The 26,207-nt window shown below is 43.3% G+C and overlaps 1 protein-coding gene across 10 annotated transcripts in view; it reads left to right on the forward strand.

Annotated features, from left to right (window-relative positions):
* The first annotated feature begins 725 nt into the window (after nt 1–725).
* The window catches only part of OPTN (optineurin), a 42,327-nt gene continuing 16,845 nt past the window's right edge, over nt 726–26,207 (forward strand). Inside the window, exons 1-9 of one of the 10 annotated variants that reach the window (XM_060161891.1) lie at nt 726–921; nt 1,225–1,418; nt 5,516–5,644; nt 6,499–6,542; nt 7,747–7,923; nt 8,528–8,730; nt 13,226–13,387; nt 15,658–15,731; nt 17,887–18,021. In XM_060161891.1, the coding sequence (XP_060017874.1) occupies nt 7,758–7,923; nt 8,528–8,730; nt 13,226–13,387; nt 15,658–15,731; nt 17,887–18,021 (740 nt within the window). In that variant the 5' untranslated portion in view covers nt 726–921; nt 1,225–1,418; nt 5,516–5,644; nt 6,499–6,542; nt 7,747–7,757. Of the gene's footprint in view, nt 922–1,160; nt 1,419–5,515; nt 5,645–6,498; nt 6,543–7,746; nt 7,924–8,527; nt 8,731–13,225; nt 13,388–15,657; nt 15,732–17,886; nt 18,022–26,207 lie in introns of those variants that run through there. The other 9 variants (XM_060161925.1, XM_060161902.1, XM_060161915.1 and 6 more) reach the window with 9 other exon arrangements.

Genomic DNA, 26,207 nt, shown 5'->3' on the forward strand with positions numbered 1-26,207 from the left:
GGATGCAAACTAGGGCGGCTCTCCCTCCTTCCTCGTCTTGTTTCCTCACTTTTCACGCTGTCTAGTCTGGAGGCAACCACCCTCCTCCGGTCCAGTAGATCAATACTTCTGCCTTCCAGGTACAGTCCAGGTCGATCTAGTAATCCCACCTGCCTGGAGCACCTGAAACCTCCGAGTGTCAACGGCTGGCCTGTTCCCCGGGAACAAGAGCCCCAGAAGCATCCGGCAGGCTTTGTGTTTTTAATTAAAGGTCTATTTCAAGGGCAAAACCGGGTGGAAAGCCGTGAGTGCTCAATTAACTCTATCTAAATGTAAGGCCTTTCACAGAGGTTGAGGTCTCGTCCCAAGGATGCCTGGGACCGTCGCCCTCTTTCGGTGGGGCGCAGCGGCCCCCGTGGCTCTGGACTTCTACAGGCACCCCCTGCGGCGAAGACCGACACCTCACACTCCATTTAATTAACAGTGTTTTAATTAACGCCGTCCGTCAGGGCAGTCACACTGGCTTAACGCGCAACCCGCATTAACCCGCGTCAGGGTCTGCACCCTGGGAGAACTGCGTGGCTAGCAGGGAGGCTGTGGGCTGGCCCACGAGACAGGCAGGGAAGAGAGCTGGGGCGGGGCCTGCGGGGGGGAGCGGCCTGCCGAGGGGCGGGCGTTGGGGTGGGGCCTGCGGCGGGCGGGGCCCGGGAAATTCCCGGGCGGAGGTGAGGAAGCTGGCGCGACTGTCAGCTGAGCAGCGCTGGGTGGGGTCGCGAGGCCGCGCGTCCGCCAGAGGCTCCCCAGTCCCCGCCGCCGCCGCCGCCGCCGCCGCCCCCGGCCGGTCCCCTGGTCGGCGTCTGCATCCGGGTCCAAAGCCCTCTCCCAGCGGTAACGATGCCGAGGAGGCAGTGACCCCGAGGGAGGCCAGAACCCGGGCGGCGGGTGAGCCGGGGCAGGGGGCGGGTAGGGGCTCCCTCTCCGCCCTGGAAGCGGTTCCCGTAGCCGCCTTCCCTGCGACCCGGAGCCAGTAGGGACGTGGGTGGAGAGGGTGGGGCGTCCCCTCGGGTGGGTCGGCTGAGCTCGCTGGGAGGGTTTCCGGGCCCTGGCGATCCTGACCTGGTGCGGAAGGGCAGCGGGGGCGTCCAGCCCAAAACGCCCCTTCCCCCTTTTTTACCCTCCAGGCTGGCCGCAGGTGCCTTCCCCTGTAGGTCATGAAGGTGGTCTGAGGCTGACATCCTTCCGCAGGTTGGGAATGATTGTACAGCCAGTTCCTCATTATAAGGGAAGGGGTTAAGGACACACCTTTGGAAGACGTGCAAACTACTCTAGCTTTACGAGATGGCCCAGGACACTGAAGAACCGGTGACCGCTCTCTAAGGTGGCGGTATTACTGAACAGCTGAAAAGAATCTTCATAAACCGTTGTGTCTAGGAGGGCATGTATGTATGTATGTGTTTGTGTGTGTTTATAGATACATAGAGAATATGAATATGTGATGAGGCCAAGAACCCCAAAGGGATTGTTTCTATCGTGTAAGCTGCAAGCAATGAGCATCGCTAAGAGAAAATGTAACCCAGGTTCCGTCTAGCCTCCTTCCTCCACCAGGAAGACTGCTGTATGGAAGTTATATGCCACAGCACTGCTTAAGGATGAAACGGAAAACCAAAACTTAAAACATCAAAAGCCTGGGATCTGGTTAAGCAAACGCACTGTTAACAGAAGAACCCCTCACCCTTGCTCTTTGCCGGAAGGAGAGAAGAGCTAGGGGGCCCTGGCCACCCCGCCCAGGATATGCCCAGTTTGGAGTGGGCTGGGGAGGTCCAGTAGCAGAGGCCAGTCCAGGGACTGCCCCGTAATGCCCTGGGCAAGACAAGTCGAAATGTAGCCTGTAGAGAGGACAGTAATTAGAGTCTTCCAGGTGATTGGCCAGTTCTTCTACTGGGCCAATTTTAGTTTTTCATTATAAAAGTAGTATTTTTTTTTTTTTTTTGGTAACTGACCTCAAGTTGCATATTAATGTTATGGGTTCCAACTAAACTCTCCGAAAAAACAAAAACAAACATTCTTGAAAGGAATTGGTCACTGTTTTACCCTCCCATGGAATCCCCACCCTTAGGTAGGGGCACATGGGTATTCTCTTCTCCAAGCCTCACTTTTTCTGAATTTTATAGAGACTTGGACTGTGTGATATGTTCTTTGGAATCTATGGAATAGTAAATCCAAAGGAAAAGGAAGAAATTAAACTGTGTTTTGAAAATAAAATCTGTTTCACTGAGAAAGAAAAAAATTATATTGAAAGTTCTTGTTTTCACTTTGACCTATTATGTGGGTTGAGTAATAGAATATGTGTTATGAAATGACATCCAGATACCTTTGTAGTAGTGGTATTTTAAAAGTGGTACTAATTTTCAAAATAAATTGAGTTCAAGAATCCGGAAATGAGTGCCACTGAACTGTAGAAAAACTCATAATACTAGCATGTCGGGTTTGTGTTTTACAAGTGTATGACTTTACCTCTGACACTGTAGCTTCATTTCATTTCAGCAGACATTTCCTGAGAGCCTGCTCTCAGTGTGCCAGTCTGCGGGAAGAATAAAATAGAGACCTTGACTTAGGTTTGATGGGAACGTAGACTGGCATGGTGTGATCACAGTACTTTACATAAAAGGACCAAGGGGGCGGAACACACAAAGCGCTGTTGGGTGCTCAGAGGAAAGAACAGGTCATTTTACACAGGACATCTGTTCGAGCTGGCATTGAACTGTCCAGTGGGAGTTTGCCAGGGTAAAAGCAGACCCAGGCATCTCGGGGAAGGGTAGAAGAGCAAAAGAAGGCCAAGAACTGTGAGCTCTTTAATGTGCCTCCGGCATGAGTGGCATTGGTGACAGGAGATGATACTGCTGGGTAAGTGGGGGCCAGTCTCTGAAAGGCCATGTTTGTCTTGCTCGGGAGCTGGAACTCTGTCTGTGTGGGAGGGGTTTAAGCAGGGGGATGCCCTGGTATTAGGAAAGAAACCATGGAGGTAGTGGGGCTGCAATGGAAGGAGATGAGTCCAGCCATGGAGGAAGCTATGCAAATTCATTCAGCAAGTATTTGTTGAACCCCCATATATGTCGCGTAATGTTCTAGGTGCTAGGGACACGGCAGTGGACAAAACAGACGAAAGTCCCGTACTCTGTGGGCCAGACAAGACAAGAAGGGCCTGACCTAAGCTGGTGGGGATTGAGAGGAGGTGGGAGTGACAGGACTCGGTGACCCATTAGACTTGGGGGAAGAGCAAATAGGAAGAATCAAGCATAACTCTCAGGTTCCTGCCTTGGGTGATGAGGCTGTCTATTTCCATTTTCTGTGTGTTTGCACTTACGAAAGTCAGAGTACCATTTCTGGCATAAAAGCTAAGTCTTCTTTTACCCCCTTAATAGGATATGTACTTTGAGTTCTTTTTCCGGGATGGTGATGAGTTTAGTTGATGCAATCTTGGAATGTTACTCAATCCCCTTGAAAACCCAAACCAGGATTTGCCAATAGCCAGCAATTGTCTCTGATCAGGAAATAGGTTTTCACTGTTTAAAACTAATGTATCCATGTGGGGATTGAACCTGTGAATACTTAATCAGCAGGTTCGGAGAATCAGCCACACCAGGGTAAGGACCTGGGTTTATTCTGTATTATTCTTGATGGTCCAACGACCAATGGAGAGAAGTCAGTGTAAGGCAGATTTCTGTTGGATACAAAACAGCTTTCTGGCAGTCAGAGCCATCCTGGAATAGAATGGGCAGTTGCCTGCTAAGGTCATGTGCTCATTTTTTCTGTCATTGAAGTCATTCGAGCCTGGTCTATATGACCATCTGCCATGGAAACCGGACAGGACATTCCTGCATTGAATAAGTTTGGCTGGGTCATTTTTAAGGCCAACTCAGAAACAAGATTTAAGCTCCTGCCTACGAAGTCAAGTCACTGCTGTAATTACTTGACCTCTGGAATTAAGAACAATAATTATAATCAGGAATTTGAATAGCAGATCCAGGAATAAAATCTAGGAGATTTTGCTTTTGATCTTCCACCTTCCAGGTGGTTCCTATTTTTCCTCATTGGTGAAATCTTGACAAATCCTGTGCTAAATTAATTCACCCTTCTGTAGTTAAAAATAAAACACCTTTGTTTAGAAATGATGCATTTCTGATCATTGGTTGGATTTTTATGAGAAATTCTGTTATTAGACAGAATCTTGGAGTAAATGGCTTAGTTCCTTAGTTCATAACCTTTGAGGATGTGTGCAAGGATTTATAATACATCCCTGCATTTTCTCAATTGAAAATATTTCAAGGTGATGCTAAACATTTAGAGAATTCAGCTTTCTCTAACTGGCATTCTACCAGTAGACATCTCATATACGCACTGTACTGTGATAGGTTGTAATGACGCCCCCCAAATATTCTAAAATCATAAAATGCACTTTGAGTCACCAAAAATCAATTAAATTGCTTTTGGTAAAATTTTGTTTGTAAGTATTTATGTGCTTATGTTTGGCATTTATGTTAACTTCTTATATACTATGACATTTGAATTACCAAATAGTTTTCCTAACAATGCTGCGTAGTAAAGAGCTCACTATAATCGGGACGGGCGTATGTATTAGTGAGAGAGGGCAGCATGGCTATGAGGGTGCTGGGGTGTACGTGCTGGACAGCGCGGGTTGGACTGTGATCTTGCTAGAAGCTTAATACTTTTCATAGGGCTTTTGAGCTGAAAGCAGCTATAGTGATCATCATTTGCTAGGCAAGTCAGTAAATCATCACAGAGGTCAGATGAGTTCTCAAGGTCACGTGTCTGGTTAGTGGCACCCGGTTTATTTTTCTACCGTCTCCCTCAGCATAACCCTGTTTTTTTTTTTTTTCTCTCATGTCCTTATAAAATCTGGGCAACCAGAAAAAGTTGATAAGTAGAATCGGTTTTAACTGTTACAGTTGTGCCTCAAGTCTTGGTGGAGATATAACGGAAAGTCAAGGAGGAAAAATACCGGAAGGAACAGTCTCTCTTTTCTCCCCTCCCCCTTCCCTTCTCTCCCCTCCCCCTTCCCCTACTCTTCCCTCCCTCTGCTTTAGATACTTTAAAAACAAATCTGTTAAAGGTCTCCAAAGTATAGTCTAATCCTTGAATACCTGAGGAAATTTAATATTGACAAGTGAATGACACACGTTACAAGGATTTTATCTTTGTCAATTACTTAGAATTTTAGTATTCTTTGCAAAATAGATAGGAGCACTGTTATTTAGTAAAAACCCATTTTTATGAAATTTTAGCGCCAACACAGTACTATGCAAAAATGAGTTTTATGGAAAGTCAGAAACTGGCTTTATCCAGATTATTTTATGCAAAATAATCCAAATTATTTTATTGGGGAAAACAAGAGCAGTCTATTCTGGTCACCTAATGCTAAGAGATAGCACACTTTAGCAGTGTACTTCTTTCTAAATGAATCAGGATATGCTTTCAAAAGGCTCAAAATGCTTTATCCGTGTTTTCCACTTCATAGAATTGCCGTCCTCATTAAAGAATTCCATGAGGGTGCCTTTCCTGTGCCGGCTGCCCTAGAGGAATCACACAGGCCACAGTGCTGGGGGCCGGCTGTCCCCTCAGCGGCACTGTCTCTGATTTCCTACAGGTCCTTTATTTTATTTATTTTTTTAACATCTTTATTGGAGTATAAGTGCTTTACAGTGGTGTGTTAGTTTCTGCTGTATAACAAAGTGAGTCAGCTATACATATACATGTATCCCCATATCTCCTCCCTCTTGCATCTCCCACCCTCCCAATCCCACCCCTCTAGGTGGTCACAAAGCACTGAGCTGATCTCCCTGTGCTATGCGGCTGCTTCCCACTAGCTATTTTACATTTGCTAGTGTTTGTAAGTCCATGCCGCTCTCTCACTTCGTCCCAGCTCACCTTACAGGTCCTTTAGACCAAAAGCAGGTCACCAGGCTCTCAGTTCCGGGAGACCTCCAGAGAGCCTAGGGATTGCCTCCTGCCAGTGGGAAAGAAGCACCGCTCTGCACCCCAAGGGTTTGGTGCATTAATATACGGGCATTAATACATGGTGGTTTCCCCAGCTTCTGCCCTAACATGCGCAGGGACTTAACAACAAAAACCATAACTGCAGCTTCCCTTGCAGCCTCTTAGAGAGAGAGTCATTTGTACTCTGCCTTCCTGTCGGCAGTGGCAGGTTCTATCGGCACATGTGGGAACTTCTTACAGGGACGAGGTTCTTTGGACGCAGTGAAAATTTGTTAGTAACTTGTTTGTAAGCAATTCATTGACTGTTATTGCTAAGAAGTGAGAAGAAAAAAATCCTTCCGGCAGCCTTGGTTATTTCTTTAAGATTTCTGGCAGTGTGCGATGGATGGGTGAAGTGGAATCTGAACTCTGGGTGAGGTGAATGGGCCCGCCTTCCATGTTTATCTATAGAGCACACCCAGAGGTTATACAGCAATAGATCAGAGAGCACTTCTCTCTCCTCAGCTTCCAATGACTGATGCCGTAACTCTGCAATTCCTCATGAAAAGGTATATCGTCATCTTTGTGAAATGTGTAAAGGAAAATGTTTGCCCACAGCATTTGATTTCTGTGTTTGCCCAGGTGGTAGGCCATACAGAAGTACAGTTGGGATACACCCATCTATCTTATTTATGGTGACACTGACCCCTCGACAAATAAAGTGGTATGCTTAAAATATTCTCAGAATATGCAACAACTAAGCAAGATTTTCTTAGTCTTTTAAAACGCTTTGCAAAAATATCGACTATGGAAGCCTAAGTATTCAGTGCTGCCTTCACTGTATGACAGGGCTGGGTTTTGGAATCATCCTTAATGCTCGGTTGTGCCCTTCATTGAGTGACCTTGGCTGAGCTATAAAACCTGTGAACTCAGCTCTGTCACCAGGAAAATGGCTGTCTAGTTGAGTTTTAGTGAGGATTAGAAACTGACAGTCTGGTGCAGTGATCAAGAGCATAGTAAGCATTCGAAATATGTTAGTTCTCCCTTTCCTCTCAGCCAAATATACAAGAAATAAAGAGATTTTGTAAGAATTAATTATTGAGATATAATTCACATACCATATAATTTCACCCAAAATAGGAAGATTTGAGCTTAAAGTTTTTTCTGGGGAAAAATCCATTTAATAATACTTTGCCAACATCTACAAATGTATACATGGAAAGCCTCTTGAACTCCCCACGTTAGGATTCCTAATCATCATGGTATCATGTCCGTCTCTCCCTCCTCTATCCCCCATCTCCTCACTGTACCCCTTTATACACACTTATACACAGACATACACATACAAACTAAAGCTAGGATGTACCTTTTTTGTTTAAAAAGGAAGAATCAAGATTGTTCAAAATATAATGGGAGAGGGCTTCCCTGGTGGCGCAGTGGTTGAGAGTCCGCCTGCCGATGCAGGGGACGCGGGTTCGTACCCCGGTCCGGGAGAATCCCACATGCCGCAGAGCGGCTGGGCCCGTGAGCCATGGCCACTGAGCCTGCACGTCCGGAGCCTGTGCTCTGCAACGGGAGAGGCCACAACAGTGAGAGGCCCACGTACCGCAAAAAAAAAAAAAAAAAATATATATATATATATATATATATATAAAATGGGAGAGAAAGCACCTTGTAGAATACTTATTAGCACTTGCACATGGGCTTGTGGGACTCGTGAGGATGCCATGCAGAGGGGAACAGTTATATTTTTGGTTTGTGACTTTTCCATAGGAACTGCTGCCATGTCCCACCAACCAGTTAGCTGCCTGACTGAAAAGGGGGACAGCCCCAACGAAACCACAGGAAATGGACCCCCCAGTCTGGCTCACCCGAACCTGGACACGTTCACCCCGCATGAGCTGCTGCAGCAGATGAGAGAGCTTCTAATTGAGAACCATCAGCTGAAAGGTGAGCAGCACGGGCCCCATGTTTCTTCATTCATGCTGGGCCTTCGGGAATGCCATCCTTTGGTAATAGCTTATAGGTGAATCCCTTTCTCTGTGCCTGGTTCCTTGGGGGAAGAAAGAGCACAGAATTAGCTTTGAGTAAGGCTAACGCTGTTTCCATTGTTTACTTTTGGATACAGGTAAAAATAAAGAGTATGCGTCTCTGGGAAATGGTATAATGACATTTAGCCCATTTAAAAGGAAAAAGAAAACAAGGCTGCTATTATTACAGAGTTAGCCCTAAATATTACCTTAAAAGAAAGCATTCTAATATCTCCAGCCATGGTTTTTGGGAGAACCAGTGTTCGAATCCAGGAGTGATGGACCTCAGTCTATGTAGCTATTAATAGACATTTTGTTATAAGTCAATAAAATCAATTTTATTTTCTTGAGACTCTTCAGGACTAGAGACGACATTAGACTCTGCTAGTCCTGTCTGGAAGCGGAAACCACTCACTCATCTTGCTTCGCAGTCTTTCCGGCTGACCCTGGGGCCCAGGCGGGTTCCATTCATGTCCCCAAGTCCAGTCCCCTGGTGTGACACTCTCCCTCTGCACCCCATGCAGAAGCCATGAAGCTGAACAATCAAGCTATGAAAGGGCGATTTGAGGAGCTTTCAGCCTGGACAGAAAAGCAGAAGGAAGAACGCCTTTTTTTTGAGACCCAGAGCAGAGAAGCCAAAGAGCGCCTAACGGCACTGAGTCTTGAAAATGAAAAACTGAAGCAGGACCTCGGAAAACTAAAAGGGAAAACTGAAAGGTCATTCGAGGTGAGCAGACTGACCACTTGTGATTTTATTCTGTTCATATCTGTAGTGCAGTCTTACTTGACCAGACTTCTAGATCAAAACCTTTCACGGTGCAGGCTAGATGGGTGCTTTGCATTGTCTTGAAAGAAGCGTGCTTGATGAGAACATTGGTTACAATTTTAAGGGTCATGTATAATCTCTGGTGAAGGAAAGAAATGGGTAAAGCTTTGACCATATTGATTATAGTCAAAAGAGTGTTACGGTTATAAGTCAGTATTTTGTATTCGTTATAGATGGTACGGAAGGACCTCTGCCTAGAACCATCCAAGTGTTAGTCGTCAGTTTATGTCTTTGATGTAGAATTACACTTTAGAAATCTGTCACGCAGAATTTTCACTCATTGACCTTGTCCTTTCTCTCCGTCTAAAATAGATTCCTCGCTTTATGTTTTACATTTACTTCTGAAAACTGGTTTGACAAATGTCATGTGATATGAGGCTGTAGGGTTGCCACATTTCCACTGACCCAAAGAACCCAAGAAGTGTGCTCACACCTGAGAACGAGTATCAAAGATGTGAGTGAAAAAGAAAATCAGAGCACATTTGAAGCCTCTGCCCATATTCTAAGTCTCACTGGGTATTATTTGTTTAGATGGACATCTGCAGTTCATTTTCTTCCAAACCTAGAACTTAACAGCTTTAGGGAGGATGGAACACTGGGTTAATTCTTGGATATCAGTGATTTTCTTTCCTTTTTTTTTTTTTTCAGTTCATTTACAATATTGTGTTAGTTCAGGTATGCAGCAAAGTGATTCAGTTATATAAATTTTTTTCAGTTTATTTTCCATTATAGGTTATTACAAGATACATAGTATAGTTCCATGTGCTAAACAGTAAATCCTTGTTGCTTATCTATTTTATGTACAGTAGTTTGTATCTGTTCCCTTATTTTTTTCTTTTCCATCATGGTTTATTACAGGAAGTAGTTTGTATCTGTCAATTCCATACTCCTCATTTATCCCTCCCCTCATCAGTGATTTTTCTTGAGACTTTACCTTGAACTTTGTTGATGTCTAATTTCTTAAATAGGTAAAGAATACAAACAAAGAAATAAAATAAGGAAAAGAGAAATATGGAATAATCTAAAGAATGAAAAGTTGTGTAGAAAAATATCATAGTTTATATCAATGATCTTACTCATCGACTCCTGCTCATGGGACAATGAAAACATTCAGCTTTAATAAATTTGTATTTGCATTGCAAATGTTTCATTGTTGATAAGAGTTATCATGTCTGATGCTTCAGTTTGTCTTACAGTTCAAAGGGCATTAAGTCACTTCTTTGGGCGAAACCTCTCATTGTCTAAATATTTTTGAGGTAGAATACTCTGAAGAAATGATCACTGGGATATATGGGTAATTTTCTACTTGCTGGAAGAAAATATCTCACTTTGTTTTCCTCCCTTGGCTTTTGGGATGTGGGCTGACAGTTGGCTTCAGCCTGCGGGGGCCTAGCACTTTGAAGCCAAAAAGGAAGCTTCCAGAAGCAGTTTGTCTGCCTGAGATAGTCTGCCTGTAGGTTTTCCAAAAATGTCCCAGTATTGGAAGAAGTTGAGATCAGAAGCTGGAGCTCTGGACAGCTTCTTTCAGTGCAGACGATCAGCTGAAGCAAACTACAAGCAGGACTCAGAAATGAGTCCTTGGGACAAAGTGACGTTTAGGACTCTTAAAAACCCTTGGTCATCAGCTGTATCCCCCCAAACTGTACCTCCCAGGCCCACCCCTTGCCCCCCCTGCCTCTTCTGTAATGTTTGTCCCCTGGACCACTTGTGTTGTTGTTGTTTTTTGGTTTAAAAAAAATTTTTTTTTAATTTATTTATTTTTGGATGCACTGGGTCTTCGTTGCTGCGTGCGGGCTTTCTCTAATTGCGGCGAGCGGGGGCAGTGCAATGGGCTTCTCACTGCAGTGGCTTCTCTTGTTGCAGAGCACGGGCTCTAGGCACGCGGGCTCAGTAGTTGTGGCTCGCGGGCTCTGGAGCGCAGGCTCAGTAGTTGTGGCTCGCGGGCTCTAGAGCGCAGGCTCAGTAATTGTGGCACACGGGCTCAGTAGTTGTGATGCACAGGCTTAGTTGCTCCGCGGCATGTGGGATCTTCCCGGACTAGGGCTCAAACTCATGTCCCCTGCATTGGCAGGCGGATCCTTAACCACTGCGCCACCAGGGAAGCCCAGTTGTTTTTAATTTAGACCCTCATCTTCCTGATTTACTAAAGCTCTCAAGGCCTCAGATTTTCCTCACTCATGCTGGCCCGTCTTTGCTGCTGCTTCTGCAGGATGCGCCCCTCCTCCCCACTCACCCACCCCCACAAGCCATCAGGGCCTCTCCTGTGGTCTGTGTCACACAAGGGAAGGGAGCAGGGAATTTCCTTTGGAAATCTGCCTCTGATCTTTAGGGTGAGGCCGAGGCATTACTGGTTCTGTCCAGTTTCACTGAATTATACATCGTAATGATCTCTAAAGAGTACTTTTTAACTTTTAACTACAAATGGCCAGGCAAAGGTCATTAGATAGACTCTTGTTTTTGGATTATAAAATGGCATATCATCCTGGGCACATTTCCAGGACAATATAAGCACAGAAAAAGACAGAGAAATTGTTGTGTCACGAAGGCTAATCAGTGCTAAGTGCTCAAAACTGATGAAACGCATAACAAATAATGGAGCTGGGCTTGAGAGCCAGAGAATAAGCCCTGGAAGTTTAGTCTGGGAAGACGATGCACAGAGCCTTAACAGGTGAAATGAAGAGAAATTTAAAGTGTCACCTCATAAGGTGTTTTATAGCCAAATAAGCGGATCCGTAATTTCCCCAGGGTAGTTAAGAGATCCGCACAGTTGCAGAAAAGAAAACTAACCTGACATCTGAGATTCTAGAGTCATGGCCTTATATCCCTGGTCGTCAGACCCTTGTTTAAAACTCTTATTTCCTTCCTTAAAAGTCCATTCTTCACAGTGTACTCAGGGAGGGCAAGAGGGTGGATGTGAAAATCCCTCACAGAGCATAGTCTTGCCCTTCCCCACCTGCTTCCTAGTACCAGGCTAGGCAGTACATTTTCTTTTATGTTTTCGTGCCTTTAAATATACATTTCTTTGGTCTGAGTCATTACCAAGAGAGACTGCATAGGCTTCTAACCTTTCCTTACAGACCTAACCCTTCAGTTTTACAACGCGTTGCTTTTTGTAACGCTTGTGGGAGTTTCCTAGCAAGACGATGGTCCAAATGAAGGCAGAGCATGATTCCACTGGTGTGAGGGGCATTTCCATGCTGCCAATTACTACCAAGCCCTCTCTTCTTAATACTTCATGGACTAGCTGGTTTATGGTCCGTGCACAAGCCTTTCTGCTAATTTTTTGGTTTTACTATAAGCCTTTGGGCCTGTTTACCATTCCTTAGGAGATCTGTCATAGGGTGTGTGTGTGTGTGTGTGTGTGTGTGTGTGTGTGTGTGTGTGTGTGTGTGTGTGTGTGTGTGTGTGTGTGTGTGTGTGTGAGAATTTTCTGTGTGTTGCAATCCTCTGATAATCTCAAGTGTATGTGTTTCTGGTGGCACCATGTCCATAAGAGCAGTGAGGGAAGAAATCAGAGAGGCTAAGAAGGTCACGACTGGAAGAGACCACAGAGACCACGTGGTACCACGTCTTTCTTTCTGAGCCGAGAAAACTGAAGCCAAGACATTGAGTGAATCTGCTCAAGGTGACACGTGCTCTGATTAGCAGAGTGTGGACTAGAATCTGCTCTCCCTTCTCCCAAGTAAAAACACCACATGTCAACAGGCTCTTTCTCTTATGACTTTGTCATATGTAGTAACAGCAACAGGATGAACACAGCAGGTACTCAGGGAAATATTAATGTTTATTATTTTTATAGAGGCAGAAATTTAATTTTTCCACCCTTGTACCAGCCTCTGAATTTTCAGCTTTCTTATTTCTCACCAGACTTATTTTTAGCAGCCTGAAAACATGAGCATAGAGTACTGTAGCAACCAGACTACATACCTGGGAGAATTTCGTTGTGTTTTGTTATTACTATAACATTATGCCCTTGGTGCTCTGGCTTCTGAGTAGACATGACAAGAATGGGGAGAGTAGGGGTGGGTATGCATTTGTAGGGGGGAGAAAAAGGCAAGAGGTTGAGTTGTGGCAGTTCTTTGTGGAATTCGGGACTAGAATTTACAAGTCTACCATTGCCAAAGTCTGGCTGGTTACTTTCATGGCATCAGATTATTTCAGCATGCTGAGGAAGCCTTTCTTGTCATGAGGTTATTTTAACTTCCACTTGTTTGCATATGATAAAATAATGTAGGCTTTTCCATTTTAATTGGCATGTCAAAATAAATGGCTAAGGATAAGCTAGAATATCCTACTGTAAAGCATAGCTGTCTTGCCAGTGGGTATGGAGACACTCGAGTCTGATGGCCAAGTCCCTAGCGTGATTCATTAATTCACTTTGCTCCTCGTCCCCAAGGTCCCCAAGGCAGAAGCAGAACAGGAAGTGGAACAGCTGAAGACCCAGGTGGCACGCCTTCAAGCTGAAAAGGTCGATCTGCTGGGCATCGTGTCTGAATTACAACTCAAGCTGAACTCAGGTGGCCCCTCCGAAGACTCCTTTGTTGAAATCAGGATGGCTGTAAGTGTGTTGGTTTTGGTTTTGTTTTAAGCAAGTTACAAAACCCTCACCTGGACAGCTGCTACAAATACCACCATTTCCTTTCAACATCAGGTAGCCAGATAGTGGGGAAACTTCAGCGTAGTCAACGTAAATGTATAACATGATGCTTGTGGCTATCATAGCTGAAATGGAAAATACTGATTACCTTTTATGACCAAAGAGATAGTCCTTTTTCTTCCAGTATGTCCTGACAAGAGAGAGTCCTTTTTCTTCCAGTATGTCCTGACAAATTTATGTGACTGACCTAAAAAGAAAAAAAAGGCATAAACTTTTTCAGCCCAGGTCTCAAAGCTGTGTTCAGCATTTCACTTAGGTAAGCGGAGCTGTGATCAGATGTGGTAAAATCAAAAGGCTTTAAAACACTGACTAATAACAGAACCCTCTTTTCAAGCAAAGTCTTACGAGGAACGTTGGTATATTAAAACTAAGAAGTGGAGAAAAGAAAGAGCAGAGCGGTTCTGGTTGTACCCTCAGGGAATACCCTGGCTTGTCCCTGCCCTCTAACAGCAGCTGCTAGGGAACCCCCGAGAACAGGGCTTGAAGGCAGGGTGGTCTAACTGGCATCTACGTGCAACCCCAAATGACGCGAGCTGGGCGAGGCAGCATGTGCCGGCCCATCCCTGGTGGGAAGCATGTGTCGGGGTAGCTGGTGTGCAGGCAGTCCTGCTAAAGAGCACAGAAGGTAAGTGAAGCCCAGAGGGACCTCTCCTCTGCTACTAGAAAAAACTGCATACAGGGTGAGGGAGACAAGCCCAGGAGGAGAAAATCCTCCCTCACACACACAGTCACTCCGGCTTTGTCGGAGTACACGTCTGATACAGGCAGAGAGGTTACCTGGGTCTCTGAAAGAGAAAACTCGACTTTGTAGGTAAGTGGGAGTGGGGCGGGGTGAGGGGCACCTTACGAAAGCTTAATAACTAACGGATGTGTCTGAAATGGTCGAGTGCGACTTTACCTTCTCATTTATTTGCTGTGCACAAGGTGAACAGAGTTGCAGAATGGCTCTTAATAGCCCTACCACCCACGCCCCTCATAAATTTTTGATGAATAGGGGCTGAAGTCAAGCGAAGTAAAATACTAATCAGGAAGTACACTAATGTCAGAGGACTCTGCAAGTGAGCAAAGATTATGAAAACACAGCGTTGATCAAAGAGCGTTAACCTTCTGCAGATAGCTGATAAAATTCAGGAAGCCCAAGGAGCGTATCAGAAGTTTCCAAATGAGGCTTCTTTCTTTGGGATGAATGGTTAGCATAATATTCTCCCTCACTGATGAGTGACAGTTATTTCTAGTGTCAACATGTTCTTCTTGCCTTGCTTCTGTGAACAGAAAAACACTGCCCAAGATTTAGGAATGGTGTGCACACACAGAATTGTCTAGAACCATCTCTGTATTTTTGGAAGATCTTTCTGCTAGCTCACTGGAATAGAAATGTCTTTCAAGGGACTTCCCTGGTGGTCCAGTGGTTAAGAATCTGCCTTCTGATGCCGGGGATGCCGGTTTGTTTCCTGGTCAGGGACCTAAGATCCCACATGCTGCAGGGCAATGAAGCCCACGTGCCACAACTAGAGAGAAGCCCGTACGCTGCAACGAAAGATCCCGCATGCCTCAACTGAGACCCGACGCAGCCAAATAAATAAATAAATATTAAAAAAAAGAAAAAGAAAAAGAAACGTCTTTCAAATCATTTAAGTGTCTTAGTCTTCCTGTTCCCTAAGTGGCCCGACATGCATACAGATTTCTAATAGGACCTAAGCTATGCTTGTGAGCCTTGCCCACAGAAAACAGCCTTCTTTTCAACGTGGCTTCAGCAAGTTCTAACATTTTGCATGTTAAAGGACTGTGTGGGAAAGGTATGTGGAACTGTCACTAGCTCTGTGTGACCTTAATCTGGTCGGGGAGAAGGGAACTGCCAAGGAGAAAGAGAAGAAGATAAGCTTTCCTGTGCTGGCGGTCAGGTTGACTGCTGAATGAGAGGAGCCCGACCTTCTCGACCTTCTCGTCTTCGCCTGGATGTTTATAGTCCTGACGGGGAGTGCAGGTTGAGGGAAGGGTAAATTTCCATTACATTTGAGTGACCGAATTTAAACATCTCACATTTCCACGTTTGATAGGTTCCTTGGGTTGTGTGTCATCCAAATTCCTGCTCTTTTGCCTTTTTCTCTTTTGATAAGGAATTTGTCTTGCAGACATACTATGTTAAATCGCTTTCATTTCTGCTTTTACAGGAGGGAGAAGCAGCTGTGGCAACGAAAGAAATCAAGCCAAGTCCTGGGCCCACGAGAACTGATTCCATTGACACGTATGTGAAGACAGACTAGGGCTTTCAGACAGACACGCTGGGCAGTCTTGTCACTTTCAGCTCTCCCCTGGGAGGCCAAACATGGTGGGCTGAAAAAGCCACTTATTAATTTATACCGGGACCTTTCAAGAATGTTCCATTTGAATTGCTATTTAATGTTGCAGCCCAAACTGGTGGAGAAGAAAAACTATGTTTGGTGCCTTTGTCGGTGAACTGACCCCTCACCACTCTGTGTAGAGGTGTTTCGTCTCCATCAGATGGGCAGTGAAAACAAGCTTCTTCTCAATTAAGAGACCCATGTTTCCTGATTTGTTTACCGGTGCAGTCTGATCCGGACCAGGCTGCCCAGCTGATAAGGGGGAAGTTTCCATTTTGTCTTCCCTGTTCATTCCCGAGTACAAGCCAAGGTGACTAATTCAGGATAATCTTCCATAGCAATGACTGTTGTTGCTCTGAGTGACGGTGGCTGTTTTTTGAAAGTGCCCAGATATCTTACCTGGTGAACTGCAAGTAGACTTGTGACAAGTAGATATTAGGAAGCCGACATCTTAAGAGGTGGGGGGACCTTGAGGAGGAGACGGCAGGGGAACTGGGCACCTGAGTCTCTTGCAAGCAGCTCTGACCCAGAATGCGCTGTCAGCTCATCCTCTGTAAGCAGGTTCCTACTGCATGACTCTGCTTAAGAAGAGTTATCTGAAAATTTCCCTAAGGATCTCTTCCCTCATAGGCTTTTAGTATCTTTTTTCTATAACTTGATGAATATACTTATAAAACATAAAAGTGGGTTATTTTTTTTTTCAGTTATGCTCCCAAGCCTTTGTATAAGGGAGAAAATCAGGATTAGATAATATTTTTTCATCAAACAGGGCAGTTGGCAGAAATGAAAGTTACTCCCTTTTTTAGTTAGAAATTCCTCAGCTTCCCCCTTTCCCCTATTGCTTTTTTTAAAAAATTTATTTATTTATATTTATTTATCTTTGTCTGCATTGGGTCTTTGTTGCTGTGCGCAGGCTTTCTCTAGTTGCAGCGAGCGGGGGCTACTCTTTGTTGTGGTGCAAGGGCTTCTCTCTAGTTGTGGCGTGTGGGTTTTCTCTTCTCTAGCTGTGGCGCGCAGGCTCTAGGGCGTGTGAGTTCTGTAGTTGTGGTGCAGGTCCAGAGCACTTGGGCTCTGTAGTTTGCAGCAGGCGGGCTCTGGTTGAGGTGCGCCAGCTCAGTAGTTGTGGTGCACAGGCTTAGTCGCCCCGCACCATGTGGGATCTTAGTTCCCCGACCAGGGATCGAACCCGCGTCCCCTGCATTGTAAGGCGGATTCTTTACCACTGGACCACCAGGGAAGTCCCCACACAGCTATTTTTTAATAACAGCTTCCTTACCCTGTTTGAAAGTATTTTAAGGAGTCAGAGATGGATTTCTAGGTTCAGAGTTTGAGCTTTGGCGATGGGAACTGGGATTGAATCCTGGCTTTTTGTTAGATGTGTGACCTTGAGTAGGTTACTGAAAGAGCAGCTGCTGTTGGCATCAGCATAGCTGTCCAGAATGTTTAGTTGCTGCAGTGCTCGTTGTGGTTTTCTTCATCATTGAACTGCCTCTTGATTTAATCTGAGTTGGAAATCAAGAAAAATATTTGACATGCCAACAGTGCCTACATTTCTCTTCTCTAATTGTTTGAAACCAGAAATAAAAATGATTTTCTTCTCCTGACTAGAGAACGTGGTGGTTTCAGTCGAGATGGAGAAAGGCCGGTGGTCTGCATGTCACCATGGGCAGCACACATGCTTGTGCCCTTTGTATGACTGTGGTCTTCCTGGAGATTAGTCCTCTAGAAAAGCCGGACACCAAAAACCAGGGCTACCTCTGCCCCACTGTTTCGGTGGGTCCTGTGGTCTGGTGCCGTGGAAATGGTGACCATTTGGAGGAAGCGAGCACGTGCAGTGTAAATCGAGCCTACCCATCAGTCCCCACTCCTTCCCTGGAAAGCATGGAGGAGTGAGGCACTGGTGGTCACTGGGCCAGCTGTGCTTGGTCTGTAAATGAGAATTAACTAGAGAATATTCTGGAAAGCAGTTCCTTTAAACCGGTTCCAGTAATATTCGTAGACTCTGACATTTTTGTTTTCTCATGAAAACCTTTTAACCTCTATGCTGTCCTGATGTAGGAGCAAATCTGCAGAAGGTGCCAGGAATTATTTGGAATTTGAGGAATTAACTGTGAGCCAGCTCCTGCTTTGTCTAAGGGAAGGAAACCAGAAGGTGGAGAGACTTGAACTTGCCCTCAAGGAAGCCAAAGAAAGGTATGAAATAGGCAATGCGAAATATGCATACATTGCTTTTTTTTTTTTTTAAGAAGATGTTGGGGGTAGGAGTTTATTAATTAATTAATTTATTTTTGCTGTGTTGTGTCTTCGTTTCTGTGCGAGGGCTTTCTCTAGTTGTGGCGAGCAGGGGCCACTCTTCATCGTGGTGCTCAGGCCTCTCACTATGGCGGCCTCTCTTGTTGCGGAGCACAGGCTCCAGACACGCAGCCTCAGTAGTTGTGGCTCACGGGCCTAGTTGCTCCGTGGCATGTGGGATCCTCCCAAACCAGGGCTCGAACCCGTGTCCCCTGCATTAGCAGGCAGATTCTCAACCACTGCGCCACCAGGGAAGCCCCATACGTTGCTTTTTTAACAGTTTTATTGAGATATAATTAAGATACCATACAATTCATCCATTTGAAGTGTACGTTTCAATTTTTTTTCTTTAGAATATTCACAGAGTTATGTAGCCTTTACCACATTATAATTTTAGAACATTTTTCCTTCCAAATAAGCAACCCAATACCTGTTAGCACCCACTCCCCATTCCTCCTAGTAATTCTACTTTCTGTCTCCATAGACTTACCTTTTCTGGACACTTCATACAAATGGAATCATACAACATGTAGTCTTTTGTGATTGGCTTATTTTATTTAGCATAATGTTTTCAAAGTTTATCCATGATGTAGCATGTGTCAGTTCTTTTCTCCTTTTTGTTGCCAAATAATATTCCGTGACGTAACTAGACAAAGTTTTGTTTATCTCTTCATCATTTGATGAACATTGGGGTTGTTCCCACTTTTTTCCCATTATGAATAATATTTGCTCTCAACATTCCTGCACAATATTTTGTGTGGGCATATCTTTTTAATTCTCTGGGTATATACCTAGGAGTTGAATTGCTGGGTCACATGGTTACTGTTGAATATTTTGAGGAACTACCAAACTGTTTTCCACAGTGGCTGCACCATTTTACATTCTCACCAGCAATGTATGAGGGTTCCACTTATTCCACATCCACATGAACACCACTGTTGTGTATCTTTTTGATTATGACCATCCTCGTGGATGTGAAGTGGTATCTCATTGTGATTTTCATTCTGTTTCCCCAATGGCTAATAATGTTGGGCATCTTTTCATGTTGGCCATTTGTATATCTTCTTCTTTGCCCATTTAAAAAAATTGGATTGTCTTTTAATTATTGAATGGTAAGAGTTCATTAATATTCTGGATACAAGTCCTTTATGAGGTATATGGTTTGCAAATATTTTCTCCCAGTCTGTGACTTATCTTTTCACTTCCTTGTTGCCATCATTTGCCAGAAAAATAAAATTTTTTTATTTTGATCTAGTCCTGTTTATCTGTTTGGTTTTTTGTCCCTTCTGCTTTTGGTGTTGTATCTAAGAAACCATTGCCTAACCCAAGGTTACAAAGATTCACCCCCTGTGTTTTTTCCTAAGAGTTTCATACTTTTAGCTCTTACATTTAAGTCTGTGATCCATATTGAGTACATTTTTGTGCATGGTGTGAGGTTAAGGGTCCAACTACATTCTTGCATATGTAGATATATTGCTGTCCCACACCATTTGTTGAAAAGATAATTCTTTTCCTCACTGAATTGTCTTGACACCCCTGGTGTAGATCAGTTGACCATAAATGTAAAGATTAATTCCTAAAGACTCAGTTTTATTCACTTGATCTACATGTCTATCCTTATGTCAGTACTACACAGTCTTGATTACTTTAGTTCTGTAGTAAATTTTGAAATTGGGAAATGCAAGTCCTCCAATTTTGTTCTTCTTTTAAAAGATTGTTTTGACTATTCTGGGTCCCTTGTTTTTTTTTTTATGTAATTCTTAGGATAAGTTTGTTAATTTGGGGGGAAAAGCCAGCTGGGATTTTGTTAGGGATTGCATTGAATCTGGAGATCGATTTGGGAAGCATTGCCATCTTAACAATATTAAGCCTTCTGATCCATAAACATGGGTGTCTTTCCATTTACTTAGGTCATCCTTAATTTCTTTCAATGATGTGCTGTAGTTTTCAGCATACAGGTCTTGCACTTCTTTTTCAAAATTTATTCCTTTGTATTCTAGTCTTTTTGGTGCTATTATACATGAAATTGTTTTCTTAATTTCATTTTTGGATTATTCATTGCTAGTGTAGAGAAATACAACTGATTTTTTTTTTTTTTTTTTGCGGTACGCGGGCCTCTCACTGTTGTGGCCTCTCCCGTTGCGGAGCACAGGCTCCGGACATGCAGGCTCAGCAGCCATGGCTCACAGGCCTAGCCACTCTGCGGCATGTGGGATCTTCCCGGACCGGGGCACGAACCCGTGTCCCCTGCATCGGCAGGCGGACTCTCAACCACTGCACCACCAGGGAAGCCCCTACAACTGATTTTTGTATATTGATCTTGTAGCCTGCAACCTTGCTGAATTCATTTATTAGTGCTAATCATTTTTTTAGTGGATTCCTTAGGATTTTCTGTAAACAAGATCATGTCATTTGCAAAGAAATAGTGTTACTTCTTCCTTACCAACCAGGATTCCTTTTATTTCTTTTTTTTGCATAACTGCCCTGGCTAGACTTCCCGTACAGTGTTAAATAAAAGAGGAGAAAGTAGACATCCTTGTCTTGTTCCTGATCTTGGAAGAGAACGCTTTCAGTCTTTCACCATTAAGCTGGTATTACCTTTGTTTTTCATAGATGCTTTTATCAAGTTGAGAAGCTCCCTTCTATTTCTAGTTGCAATTTTTATCATGAAAGGGTTTTGGATTTTGTTAAATGCTTGTTCTGAGTCTATGAAGATGATTGTATGGGTTTTTTTTTTAATATTTACCTTTATTTATTTGGCTGTGCCAGGTCGTCACTGCAGCATGGGAGATCTTTTTAGTTGCGGCATGCGGGCTCTTAGTTGTGGCATGCAGACTCTTAGCTGTGGCAGGCATATGGGCTCTAGTTCCCTGACCATGGATCGAACCCGAGCCCCCTGCATTGGATCACAGAGTCTTAACCACTGGCCCACCAGGGAAGTCCCTGTATGGGTTTTTTTTAACCTCTATTAATATAATGTATTACATCGATTGATTTTCCAATGTCAAACTAACTTTTCACCCCTGGATAAATCCCACTTGGTCATGACGTATGATCTTTTTTATATGTTGCTGGTTTGGATTGCTAGTCTTTTGTTAAGGATCTTTGCATCTGTATACCTAAGGGGTACTGGTCCGTAGTTTTCTTTTCTTATGTTGTCTTTGTCTGGCTTTGGTATAAGGGAAATACTGGCCTCATAGAATGTGGTATACACACGCACTTTAGGATAAAATTTATTTACCTCATAGAGTTGTGAAGTCAATGAATTTCTACGTGTGAATGAACTTTTTATGAAGGCAAAGTGCGAAATCACATAAGACGGGGGAGATAATGCAACAGTTTTAGGGTTCCATTGATTGCAACATTTAATAATAAATATACTATAAATAGAATATACTATAATATACATAAATATATTATGTCTGAGACATAATTAATTCTCTCAGATATTATAAATGGCTCATTAATCTTAAAATTATAGCACTATAAGAAGCACTTTCTAACTGAAGCAGTTGAAATTTTTAACTAAAAGATCTGTTTTTAAAATATGAAGCGTAAGTTATTTATTCAGAATGAGGGTAACCTAGAATATTCAGTGTTTGTCCAATGACTTACTTGATCGTCAGCTCTTTTCAGAGGTGAAAAAGGTATGATAGCTATGAATCGTAGGTTTTTACCCCATATCCTACCGCTGTCCCTTAGAACAGTTCAGAGGTTAACTTCCAGGAAACTAGTACCATGTATTCTAATGGAGTAAAATATTCATCCTGCCTTTTTGACAAGTCCCAAAATCTAGTAATAATGCACAGAAAAATAATTAAGTAAAAGCATTCTTTTTACACCTTAATTATTCCAGCCAATTTTTAAAGGGAAGATGTTTTGCTTTGAAAAAGACCCTTAATAGTCATAAGTAATCAGTGTGTTTCTGTTTCATTGGCACGTTTACCCTCCTGAGTTCTGCACACCATTCTAAGAAGTCAAGTTTAGCCAGTAATTCATCCTTCCTCAGATAACATGATTAGCTTTAATAATAAAAGTATAAACTTAGGAATTTTCTGATTATACATCCGGATCTTTCATATAATCTAGTATATATTTCTTGCTTTCAAAATAATGATAGCTCTCTGTCTGGAGGTATAGCTTTTCAGATTGCAGCTAGGAAGTCAGGCCTGCCTTAGAGATGGGTGTTTCCCTCTCTCACCCTGAGCTCCCTGTAAAGGATCCCTTTCTCAATAGCATTAAATTTCCATTTTGTGAGTCAGCCTTCTCGCAGTATTTAATACCTGGCAAGTCAGTGATTGGTTGCCAAGAGTAATGTTCCCCGTGTGGGTATATAAGGATGACCTCCTGGCTAAGGTCGGACTGAAACCAAGAAATAAAATCACTGATTCCTGGACAACCTGGCTTGATTTACTATGTGGGATATGATGGAAAGACGTTCCAAGACCTAACATGTCTTCTTCTCAAATACATAAGTCAGTCTTCAACCATTTTCATGAGAAATAGGGGTAACAGACAATTTAAAATTTACTCTGAAAAGTTTTAGGGATTTGTGGGGACAGCGGACAACAGACTTGCCTTTCTTCCATTGTTTGCCAGGATTCATATTTCGTGCAATTTGTGTCTTCTAAACAAACTTAAACTGATAGCCAGGAAGGAGAGGGAAAGTATACATGAAGTGTGACCTGGGATAATCAAGAGGTAGTAGGGAAAAGTCAGCCGAGATGAAAATTTGCCCTACAAAATTAAGTTGAAATTCAAATGTAGGTCAGAAGCCTGCGTCATATGTGAGTGGCGTGATAACGGCCCATCCTTCAACCCTGCACCAACCAGCTCTTGGCCCATTGATTTGCTTAGCTAGAAACAGTGCCTGTGCACCAGTTAGGTTGGGCAGTTTGCAACAGATACTAATGCTGTTTGTTTATTTGTTATTATCACTAAGTTTTTAATTTTTAAAAAATTTTTTAATTGTTTTTTTTCGGTACGCGGGCCTCTCACTGTTGTGGCCTCTCCTGCTGTGGAGCAGAGGCTCCGGACGCGCAGGCTCAGCGGCCATGGCTCACGGGCCCAGCCGTTCCACGGCATGTGGGATCCTCCCAGACCGGGGCACGAACCCGTGTCCCCTGCATCGGCAGGCGGACTCTCAGCCACTGCACCACCAGGGAAGCCCCTATCACTAAGTTTTTTAAAAATCAGGTTTGAATTCACATAGTTTAAAGAATTGGTTCCACAAGCTTTTTATGGAAAAACAGTAATTCTTTGACCAACCCCCCTCCACCCCCCACCTCCTTTTCCTGCTTCTCAGACAACCACTTGCAACATATTTAGCTGGTTCTTTTGATACATACTCCCATATATCAAGATTAAATTGCTACTTAAATTTTGTTTCCTATTTTAGACATAATCTATTGACCTCCCGCTATGAAGGATGAGGATTTAACTGCCTTTCACCCTCACCGTTGTCACTCCACACACTTCTGGACCCTTCTTCCCACCCCACTCCAAAACTGATTATATTGACATTCAGTTAGGTCACTACTCAGTGTTTATTATTATTATCTGTACATACCCATGCACACATACAGTTCTCTGTTGAGCTGTGCTCTATGCTTTGACCACTTTTCCTTTTTTATACTTAAAAAAAATCTCTATGCAGAATTACCTTTATAAAAATTTGCTTAGTTTCACCATACTTTTCTCCAGTGAGGAAATTTCAATTACATTCAAACATGTTAGTAGTCTAATAGTTTTCTCTTGAAGACTTTTCTCCTGGAGTCAGCCTGGTTGTTATCTAGGTCCTGCTGTATTGCAGTCATCTTGGAATCTCCCTTTGTCATTGTCCTGTGGAATTCCTTCATCTCTACTATGTTGGATCACCTGTTTCCTGAATCCAGTGCCTTTCTCATTCCCTAAATATCTTTAAATATCTCCACTAACTTACTAAGAAAGAATATATGGGAAGGATATTTTCTGAGAACTGCATATCTGAAAATGTCTGTTTCTACCTTTTTATACTTAATGGATAATTTGGCTAGATATAGAAATCTGTATTGGATATAATTTTCCCTCCAAATTTTGAAAGCATTACTTCATCGTATTCTAGCTTTTGGTGTTAATGTTGAAAAACTCATTGCCATTCTGATTCTTAATCTTTTGGTTTAAAACTTCTTTTGTTTTTCCTCTCCCCCAAAGATTCTTTGCTCTGTCCCAAGTTTTCTGACATTTCACATGTGCTTTGGTGTGACCTTGTTTTCATCCATTTGTTCTGGAGATTCTTGGCCTCTTTCATTCTGCAAACTCATGTCCTTCAGTTCTCGAAAAATGATCTTGAAATAATTCAGGGATAATCTCTTATCCTCAGTTTTCTCTGTTCTCTCATTCTAGCACTACTGTTATTTTTAATTGGACCTCCTGGACCAGTCCTCTGACTTTCTCAACTGGGTGTTCCTCTTTTCCATTTTTCTCTCTCTCCTTATCTCTCTCTTTCTCTCCATCCCCCCTTCACTCTTGCTCTTTCTCTTTTTCTGCTTTCTGATATATTTGATCAACTTTCATCTTCTTTGTGGGGCGGGGGACAGTTCCTTTGAATGTTCCTCTTCCATTTTATTATGGTGGTAATACGTTTCCTTCTGTCCCTAAGGATATTGATTGATAGGTTTTTTTGTGTTTTATTTGAAGTTTTTCCCCTTGGCATATTCTAATTTCAGTAAGTTGTTTTATTTTCTGGTTTACTTTGTCTGTTTCATTTTAAGGTTTTCCTGAAATGTCTGGTAATCTTTACTGTTTGATCGGATTTAAGACTGGGGGGTTAGATGCTGATCAAAGTGCTGTGTGGGGCTTCCCTGGTGGTGCAGTGGTTGAGAATCCGCCTGCCAATGCAGGGGACACGGGTTTGAGCCCTGGTCCAGGAAGATCCCACATGCCGCAGAGCAACTAAGCCCATGGGCCACAACTACTGAGTCTGTGCTCTAGAACCTGTGAGCCACGACTGCTGAAGCCCGCACACCTAGAGCCGATGCTCTGCAACAAGAGAAGCCACTGCCATGAGAAGCCCGCACACCCAACAAAGAGTAGCCCCCGCTCGCCGCAACTAGAGAAAAGCCCGCACGCAGCAACGAAGACCCAACACAGCCTAAAATAAATAAATTTATTTAAAAACAAACAAACAAAGTGCTGTGTGCATGTGTAGGGAGATCTGGCCGGGAGGTTTTCTTGGGGAAGTCTTACGTCAGAAACTTTAAATCTTTTCCTTTTCCTGATCAAATTCTCCAGAGGAGACTTTTCCAGTCTCCTGTCTGAAGGGTACTTTTCTAGATGCCAGCATTCTGGAGATGAGTAGGAACAGAAGGCTGGGGGTCTTAGTATTCTGTAAGTTCCCCTCTTTTCAGTAGGGAACCCAACCCCTCAACTCTGATTAATGACTCTGAGTCAAGAGACCCTTTATTTTATGACCTTCTAGTCATTCTTAAACAGGTCCCAACTTTATCCCCACGTCCAGAGGTACCTGGTGTCACTGATTCCTGAGCCTTTGGGGGTCCCACAGTATGAAGTGGGTTCCATCTTGGCTCTCCCTACTGTTGGCTCAGATCCAGTCCTCTTGGGCTATCTAGTCAGTTCCCACTCATACCTAATGCTTCCTAAATCTTCTTGCTATTACTTCCTCTCCCTTTCTCTTTGTTCTTGTAGGTATGTGGTTTTAAAAAGTCATTTTAGTGGCATTCAAGGTGGGAGAAAAATTACATGCGTATATTTAAATCTACCGTCTTTAACCACAAGTCTCTTTATTTCATTTGTATCGGGATGGCTTTCATATGATTATGATTCAGTGTAAGAATGTTGCTATATTTGTTTGTTTTCAGGACCTCATAAACTTATATGGGTCCCAAAAAACAAGTCTTTCCCTCTCTGCCGAATCCTTATAAAGGGACACCCACTCTCATGTAGCATGTGGGCATGCACATGTGTACAAACATAAAAACACAAATTTAAAAAATATTTCTGTGCATGACAATGACGTGAAAAGAGGCAGTATTTTTCAGTGTTCAAGATAAATTATACATATCTTATACCTCCATGTGCATTCATCC

The sequence above is a fragment of the Lagenorhynchus albirostris genome, chromosome 1 (assembly GCF_949774975.1).
Source record: "Lagenorhynchus albirostris chromosome 1, mLagAlb1.1, whole genome shotgun sequence".
NCBI lineage: Eukaryota > Metazoa > Chordata > Mammalia > Artiodactyla > Delphinidae > Lagenorhynchus > Lagenorhynchus albirostris.